This window comes from Palaemon carinicauda, chromosome 31 (genome assembly GCF_036898095.1).
Source record: "Palaemon carinicauda isolate YSFRI2023 chromosome 31, ASM3689809v2, whole genome shotgun sequence".
NCBI lineage: Eukaryota > Metazoa > Arthropoda > Malacostraca > Decapoda > Palaemonidae > Palaemon > Palaemon carinicauda.
This window is the reverse complement of record NC_090755.1, coordinates 9,739,962-9,749,767: the sequence shown is the minus strand read 5'-3', so window position 1 is coordinate 9,749,767 and position 9,806 is coordinate 9,739,962. Positions and strand designations below refer to the sequence as shown.

Sequence of the window (9,806 nt, the reverse complement as noted above, 5' to 3'; positions counted from 1 at the left end):
ACTGGAAGAGGAAATAGAGGAGGACTTGCACCAGTCTCTAAATACCTCCCATTTTGACTGATAGATCCTGATGGTAGAGGATCTTCTAGCCCTCGCGATCGCTCTAGCTGCCTCCTTCGAAAACCCTCGAGCTCAAGAGAATCTTTCGATAGTCTGAAGGCAGTTAGACGAAGCGTGGGGAGGCTTTGATGAAATCTCTTTACGTGAAGCTGTCGCAAGAGATCCATCCGTAACGGCAGACTTCTTGGAACGTCTACCAGCCATAGAAGTACCTCTGTGAACCACTCTCTCGCGGGCCAGAGGGGAGCAACCAACGTCAACCTGGTCCCTTCGTGAGAGGTGAACTTCTGCAGCACCTTGTTTAGGATCTTGAAAGGTAGAAAGGCATAACCGTCTAGGTGAGACCAGTCCAGCAGGAAAGCGTCTATGTGGGCTGCCTCTGGATCTGGAACTGGAAAGCAGTAAGTCTAGAGCCTCTTTGTCAGTGAAGTCGCAAAAAGATCTATGGTGGGTTGACCCCATGTCATCCATAGCTTCTCGCACACAGTCTTGTGCAACGTCCACTCCATGGAGATGACTTGTCCTCTTCTGCTGAGGCAGTCCGCCAAGACATTCATTTCTCCTTGCACAAATCTCGTCAAAAGAGAGATGTTACTTGCCTTAAATGGAGTTCCTTCTGATCCGTGGACCAAAGACCCGAGCATTCCAGACTGTCCAGTGGAGCTCCCTAACCCAAATCCGATGCATCTGAATACAACACATGGTTTGGGTTCTTGTTCGCAAGAGAAAGACCTTCTCGAAGTCTGATGTTGCTGTCCCACCAAGTCAGACATGTCTAGACTGAGTTGGAGATTGGGAAAGAGATACTCTCTAAGCCCTTCTCCTTGTTCCAATGGTTTAGGTGAAATTGGAGAGGGCAAAGGTTGAGTCTCCTCAGAGAGATAAACTACTCCAGCGATGAAAGAGTTCCCACGAGGCTCGTTCAAACTCTTACAGAGCAACTGTTTTTCTCTTGCAAGTGACGGACTTTTAACAGAGCTTGTTCCATTCTTGTGGGAGACGAAAAGGCCCGAAAAATTCGACACTGTATCTCCATTCCCAAATAAAGAATAGTCTGGGATGGAGTACTGTAAGTTACGACTTCTCTACGTTCACTATGAGACCTAGCTCCTTGGTTAGGTCTAATGTCCATTAGAGGCTCTCCAGACAGCGATTTAATGACGACGCCCTGATTAGCCAGTCGTCAAAATAAAGGGAGGCTCTGAATCCTCAAAAAATGTAGAAAGCTTGCTACATTTTGCAAGAGCCTTGTAAAAACAAGAGGAGCAGGAATGAGGCCGAAGCACAGTGCTCGAAATTGGTACACTACTTTCCCGTCTACAAACCTCAGATGTTGTTGAAAGTTTGGATGAATTGGGATGTGGAAGTATGCATCCTGAAGGTCGAGAAAGACCATCCAGTCGCCTTCCCTTACTGCTGCCAAGACAGATTTGGTAGTCTTCATCGTGAACTTTGTCTTGACAATGAACACATTGAGCGCACTTACATCTTAAGTACTCCTGCAGTGAACGTGGCTGCCAGATCATTGGAGCCATCCCTGATAGCCTTGTTCATGCATGACATAATTGTACAGCAATACATTGACAGCTGGAGAGACCTTCTTCCTTAAGGCTCCCAGGGACCAATCCAACAAATAAATACTTCAAACGCTCGAAAAAACTCCTAACAGGAGATGGTCTAGCTCTGAAGCAGACCATAAAATCTTGGAGCGTCTCATGGCTAGACGACGAGGAGAGTCCACTAGGCTTAAGAAGTCTCCCTGGGCAGAGGCAGGTACTCCCAAGCCGAGAACTTCTCCTGTGTTACACCAGACGCTCGAGCGAGAAGCTAATTAAGAAGGAGGAAAAGCAAAAGCAGACTTTCCTAAACTTCTCCTGGATTCCAACCAGTCTCCCAGTAAGAGCATGGCTCTCTTGGAAGAACAAGAGAGAACTGACTTCGTAAATGTAGGCGTCGAAGAAAGTCATGCCAAGAGTAAACTCAGACGGCGGAGCAGCCGTTACAAAACGAGTAGGACAAAATTTCACTAAAGAAATTCATAAGTATAAAACAAGGGATTGTTGGACCACCCTAGGATACTCCTCTTCTGAATGACTCCCCAAAGGTACATTAGTTGAAAGGGGGTCATCAACTTCTTCAGAAGGCACATCATCTGATAAATCTAAAGTCTTGCGAGAGGGAGATTTATATTCAGAATGACGTGAAGGAAAAGCCTGACAGGCTACATCAACTTGTATATGAACAGAAGTTAAAGTTGGAGGGTCGATGTCACGATGTGACTGCAGAGAATGTTATTCTACTACACGTCGTGACAGAAGTAACTGACGGTCAAACGTCCCGTAGTAACAGCGGTGACTGCTGTTCGATGCTATATCGTGACTACGATGACTGACCCTCGACGTCACGTCATGTCTACGGTGTCTATCGCTCAACGTCACGTCGTGTCTGCGGTGTCTGCAGCTCAACGTCACGCTGTGACTGCGGTGACTGACGTTCAAAGCGATCAAAGTTACATCGAGATTTATGCTCCGCATCTCGTTTAACAGCAAAGCTGTCACTAGGGATAACGTCAGCGTGGCGTAACAAAGCTCGTTTAGAAGGTTGAAGACCCGAATCACGTATCCCAGAACCGTGACGTACAAAAAGCAAAGGATCCTTTCGCACAGGAACAGGATCGTAAGCTTCTATTAAAGAAGAAAGCTTTAACAGCATATCTTGCAAAACACTTCACTTCGGATCAACCTGTGACTGCGGTGGCTGACGTTCAAACGTCACGTAGTAACAGCAGTGACTGCTGATCGATGCTATATCGTGACTACGGTGACTGACACTCGACGTCACGTTGTGTCTATGGTGTCTACCGCTCAACGTCACGTCGAGTCTGTGGCAGAAACGTCTGTACATGAACGTCATCGCTATGAACGGGACTCTCATGATGACTACAGCTAGGACGTTGAACTTGTTCTGAAGGAACTAATAAACGTTTCAACCGTCTCGAAACCTTACGCCCAGGCTTTTAAAGAGACGAATCATCGGAGGACGAGGAGAAACTTCGTCTCTCCTGTCTTATGGCAAGGACGTGCTTGACGAGCAATGTCTGATACCTTTGAGGGAACGTCTGTACGTTGGTTTACACCCCCTCACTCCCTTAGGTCCTAGGACATTCCTTCTCCCTGGTGCAGGGGAGCCTGAAAGAGGTCTCGGACTAGGCAAGCGACAAGCACGACCAAACGAACCCTCCGCAACACAGAACATGTTTTTTGCACTTTCTTCACTGATATCGCATTTTTTAATAATTTCACATTAGACATGAATAAAGCTGATTTCTACCTGAAGCACGCAATTCTCCCTTAAATCAAAAGGTTAGAATTGCGAAATGAGTCGTATAATGTAAGCACATTACAGTAGTACAAAATGAAACACACATGCAAAAATCAATAAACATATACATATATATCGAATAAAACGGAAATATATAAAGTTAAAAAGATCAGTGACTGGGGATGAGACTAAAAACTAGTTCACTAAGGACTACGTTTTCAATTTCTCACCGTACAGTGCCTTGGGATGAGAATAAAAACTAAAACGTTTTATCCTCTCTCCCCGTACAGAGACTTGGGACGAGAGTAAAAATCTGAATCGAGAACAACGTTACTCGCTCCCAAACTCCTTGTACAGAGACTTGGGACGAGAATAAAGATCGGATCGTCTCTCTCTCTCTCTCTCTCTCTCTCTCTCTCTCTCTCTCTCTCTCTCTCTCTCTCTTGTCACTCACAAGAGAATGGCTCACTCACCCTTCGTCAATAACAGGTTATTTGACTAAAGGAAAAAACTGAAAGGACTAAGAAATTGACAATTAACATGTTCCTTTAAATTAGTATCTAAAAAACTTACAGTTTGAAAGAAGAATGAACAAAACGTCAAAATCGATTTACTCTTTCTGCAAAGTGAAACCGTGATTCTCTCTTTCTCTATCGTAACGATAGAGCGCAAACTGCGTAGCATAAATAAACCAAAAGTTAGTCCATCTTTGAAAAACAGCACGAAGACTATTCAAAGAATAAATTTCTTAAAATATTTTCTAAAAATATTCATCTCATCACTCTTACAGAGCAACTGTTTTAATCTAAACAAAAATAAAAGTTGAATGGGCTCAACGTTGTTTAACTTCGTTTTCCAAGTCAGGACCGCCTACAAAGAATAGGTAAAGGCCGCATATAAACAAAAACATAAAATTTATCTCGGTGTTTAGTATAAATGGAAAGCTAATCGAAGAGGCCTAATAAAGGCGGGTGAGATATAAAACATATAGAGGTAAATCTATAAATATCAACAATAATTTATAAAGTGATAAAATAATTACTAAAAGCCTTTAACACACTTCCGTACACTGAGGGAAGGGTCGGCCATCTTTTCTCTATGGAAAAACCAGAGCGAGATTAAAAAAGCAAGGGCAAAAACTTTTCCTCTCCTTTCAAAAGCATTTCTTTTGAAGATAGTATTGAATAATCCAACACGGCGAAAGCAATAAAACCAAAACCAAGTACTTCACCAATCGGTAGAAAACTCGAGGTCAAGCGCGAGCGGAACCAGTGTTGTCTTTAACACCGACAGAGAAGAACTGGTTTGGTTGAGAAGTATATGCGGTATCTGGCCGATAGTCGGCGCTGGTGGGCACACCCGGCAGCCTTCATGGCGATCGCTCGCGAGTTTTTGGAATCTGTCGACCGTCGGAGACGTCAGCTATTTATATATTCACCGGCTAAGTTTAATATTTAAAAACTGAATAACAGCAAACCATGTAAATAATTTTTTTCCTTGTGTTGCAATACTGTATAATTTTTTATCTATCTTAGGTTAGGTCTAGACTACATTTAAGAGTTTATGAAAGCCAATGAACCGTTAAAAGACCATCATTAGCCAATTTAGGATCTTTACTAACTATCTGATTTACTGAATGTAATAAATAAAAAAGGAAATGTATATTTGCAACTGTATAAAAATGTCCAACCTACAATGAACCAAACTCGCAAAATGCCACATGACTTTACATGCCTTAATCGTTCTTCCTTGACTGTGAATCGAAACAAGGCCCTCTTGCTCACGAGAAAAGTGTCTTCACCACCAGACTGAAGTTCAAATTCAATTTCAGGAGGTTTTTTAAAATACCAAACACAAATTGAAAAAATTCAAGCCACAGAAACTAGTCCCTTTCATTAATCACTTCCTACACCACAACTGAAACAATGCTAGTGGCGAACCTCAGATTCAAATTTGAAAACAAGGAAAATACACTTGGGTTAGGGGGAGAACATAGCATCATGACAGTTGCAGGGGAGGGGTAGACCCCTTTTGACAGTTATGACATTGCATCTAAAGTTAGGATAGGTGGGAACTTCACTTCGTCGTACTTCCGTGTTTATTTCCCTAGTGAAATCTGGTTATTCAGACACAAAAATACATTCGGAATTGTGGGTGGTGTTAATGGTAAAGCCCTGTCCACATGATCGAGCATGCCCGACAGGCAAACAGTGATACCAGGCCACAATAGTTAGTGAAAACGAGGGTTGATGACGTCAGAAGCAGGAAAACTAAAGGCAGGAATCTGGCAACACTGTATGAGGCCATATCCCTGTCTGGGGTTTTCCCACTTCTGATGTCATCAACCCTCATTCTTACTAACTATTGTGGTCTGGTATCACTGTTTGCCCGCCGGGCATGCTTGATCGTGTAGACAGGGCTTAACATTTATCAGCACGGGCCATCTAACGGTCTTAAAAAATTACATTAATAGTATGATTGTGTACTTTAATTTGTAGGCAAACAATAATTCTCTATTTGAAATGAAAGACTGCCTGTCGTTTTGAAGTGATTTTGTATGACTAAAACGTGTTGGGGCATAACAACTTGTGTATTGGTCGACTAAAATGAGATTGCCACTGACTTCGTCTAAATCCATTGTTTACTTTTTGGAGAACGATGTAGGGTACTGTATTGCGCATATGTTGTTCGCGATCGCTCGGTAGTATTTTTCTTATTTATTGTACGACTTAATCATTAGCTTCCCTTTCAAACCAATTAAGAGCTTCCAAATCTGGTAACTCATGCATAACAACAGTCATTCAAACACCAACGTCGCCACTCCACACCAGTTCCATCAAGAATGCAGTTACAAAAGGAAGTTTCCCTTAAGGGGTGTTCAATCCTCTTATGTAATTTATTGTAATTTCATCTATTCCAGCATTTGATTATAATTATAACACTCAATTCACTTTACAATTAATGTTACTCTTCTAAAAGTGAAAAATTTCAACAAACAATCACACAAGAGTTAGTGTGCGCAGTATATCCATTCTTCATTACCAATTTGCCATCATAACTTTTTTACCTTCAAATAGTGTCACCTTGCAATAGGGCTAGACCGTGTGAACCAAAAAAAAACCCTTCCTCTCCCTGCTTGTCCTTTCCTTTTCTTTTCATTCTTAGTCGCCTGCACTTGCATTTGGCTCCTAAATTAACTCAACATCACACGAGGGTCTGCCCCTCTCTTTTATTCTCCTCCTGTACTTCTCTTTCTCCCTTTTTCCTTATTCCTTCCCATCCCGAGTACCTGCCTTCGGGCTATAAACTGGATTGCATCCAGGGGTACTCTTCCTTATCCCATATTCTCCACTTCCCTATCCTTATCTTAAGTATGTATGTACTGTATATGCATTACCTCTAGCCAGATCCATACGTGCCTACCAAAAATGTTTAACTGAGAGCGAAGTGTGTCAAAGAGCAGTAAAGACCAATTGATGCGAGATACAAATTATGGTCACTTATATATTTAATTTCCAGCCAAATAGATGAAAAATAGATTTGTCCAACTGGTGGTATAGTGTTTTTAAAGCATTTCTAATCATAATTATTGGTGAAAACCAGTCACTTTTAATGTTTCCTACTGGGACGCCCATAATTGAATATAAGGAGGAAAAATCTCATAAACTGAGAGTTTGCAACAATAATCATATATTGATAAAACATACGATAACAGATCGGGAAAATTATGGTTCATATAAGACTAAAAATTAAAGTATCGTATATACAGGTATTTACCCAAATGCCTAGCAAAGGCTAGACCAGCCTAGCAAACTGTAAACTATGCCTTCTTTGGCATAGTTCAACATTAGCTAGGTTTTATATGCATAAAAACAAGGGTTAATGATGGCTGGTTTCAGTTTCATCAGAATAGATGGTTCCCAGAAAGTCAGCCGAGCAAGTCCCACCCAGCGCCATTACCGCTTGCCAGTGCATAGGAGCTAGACGTTTTTCTTTTTTGGAGCAAAACGAGCGCACGGCTGAGCAAAAACCATTAGACTGTATCAGAAAATTGAAATTTAATGGTTTATGCTACTCCGTGCGCTTGGTTTGATCATGAAAAAAGAAAAACATCAAGCTTCTATGTATTGGCAAGCAGTAATGGCGTTGGGTGGGACTATACCGAAATATTACCGTAATGGCCTCACCAGTATAAAGCTTAAAATCACGGTCAAGGCGGGGATCGATTTGCTGCCATGTGAATGCTAAGCATACACTGTGTACTATACATGATTTTGAAAACTGAAAAAACCTATAGGTTTAGCCTAGCGTTCAATTATGTAACTAGTTACAGTGAGCTGTAGACCTACCCTAGGCTAACGGTATATTTGTATTGTATTACAGGGTGTGATAGAACCAATTTGGTCTACTAAATTACAGGCATCGAATAATAAGTCTCAAAAAGACCTCCCTTTTAGGGCTAAGCAATTACAAGAAACAAATAATGTCTCAAACGTATCTTACAGATAAATGTAAACAATTACAGCCAGCAAAAATTGAGCCTCGTACTGTACTTACCTTACCTTTCTGAGAAAAGGTTCGGCCGGTAAACGCTTTCGGGTACAATATTTCATAGGCCTACGCTGACATTTCTTGCAAGGTTCTCTTCTTAGGGATTTTTTAAAGGTTTTAACAGTATATACACTGAATTTTGCTTACCTAACTATTTGTAAAACACAAACTGACAGGACCTAAGTTTGTTCAATTCACTTTTCATGGAAACAGAAAACTGATTATGATCATTATGGAGTCAAGTGTCAAACCGAATTACTTGGAGACTATTTTCTTTGTAACGGCACCTCACTCTTAAAGAGAGAGAGAGAGAGAGAGAGAGAGAGAGAGAGAGAGAGAGAGAGAGAGAGAGAGAGAGAGAGAGAGAGAGAGAGATTGAGATGAGTACAAGGGAACCGTAATTTTTTTTTTACATCTACATTGTAATTACGTTGTGCCAAATTAATAAAAAAAATAAAGTATACATATATACATACACACACACACACATATATATATATATATATATATATATATATATATATATATATATATATATATATATATATATATATATATATATATATACATACAGACATTTAAGTACATATTAAAACATTATTGTTTATATCTACAGTATATAATGAAGGTTATACAAAAGAATACAAAATAAAGTATAGACAGACATTTAGAGAGAGAGAGAGAGAGAGAGAGAGAGAGAGAGAGAGAGAGAGAGAGAGAGAGAGAGAGAGAGAGAGAGAGAGAGAGATTCATGTATACATATATACCATGCGCAATTTAAAAAATTTATTGAAACTTATACAATATCAACAAATGACGATACACAGTACACACTTGTACAAGCACCACCTACTGGGTAGCGTACCAGACTTTTCTTAATTTTCCCCCAAAAACATTGAATATATGGAAATTTCAGGTCTAAAAGTGCTGTAGAATATTCCACCGACGCAAATTTGTTTCTTAATTTTCCCCAAAAACACTGAATATATGGAAATTTCAGGTCTCAAAGTGCTTTAGAATATTCCACAGACGCAAATTGATTTCTTAATTTTCCCCAAAAACACTGAATATATGGAAATTTCAGGTCTCAAAGTGCTTTAGAATATTCCACAGACGCAAATTGATTTCTTAATTTTCCCCAAAAACACTGAATATATGGAAATTTCAGGTCTCAAAGTGCTTTAGAATATTCCACAGACGCAAATTGGTTTCTTAATTTTCCCCAAAAACACTGAATATATGGAAATTTCAGGTCTCAAAGTGCTTTAGAATATTCCACTGACGCAAATTGGTTTCTTAATATTCCCCAAAAACACTGAATATATGGAAATTTCAGGTCTCAAAGTGCTTTAGAATATTCCACAGACGCAAATTGGTTTCTTAATTTTCCCCAAAAACACTGAATATATGGAAATTTCAGGTCTCAAAGTGCTTTAGAATATTCCACAGACGCAAATTGGTTTCTTAATTTTCCCCAAAAACACTGAATATATGGAAATTTCAGGTCTCAAAGTGCTTTAGAATATTCCACTGACGCAAATTGGTTTCTTAATATTCCCCAAAAACACTGAATATATGGAAATTTCAGGTCTCAAAGTGCTTTAGAATATTCCACAGACGCAAATTGGTTTCTTAATTTTCCCCAAAAACATTGAATACATGGAAATTTTAGATCTCAAAGTGCTTTAAAATATTCCATAGACACAAATTTGTGTCCCATTACAACATATGTAAGAAAATGCTAAAATCATCTTCAGATTGTAGGGATAGTCTCAGTCTTCACAATACACAGACACGTGGTTCCAAGTTATCTGGGAACCAACTTTACGCCAATCGGGGCATCTGGCATCATGTTCAGCCTCATAACCTGCCCA

General features: G+C 40.1%; 1 protein-coding gene across 1 annotated transcript in view; it reads right to left on the bottom strand.

The window, feature by feature from the left end:
• Positions 1-8,704: 8,704 nt before the first annotated feature.
• Positions 8,705-9,806, bottom strand: part of LOC137624883 (cytochrome P450 302a1, mitochondrial-like) — a 7,547-nt gene continuing 6,445 nt past the window's right edge. The window contains exon 5 of the mRNA XM_068355824.1: positions 8,705-9,806. This exon is cut by the window's right edge and continues 56 nt beyond it. Coding sequence (XP_068211925.1) covers positions 9,740-9,806 — 67 coding nt within the window. The 3' untranslated portion in view covers positions 8,705-9,739.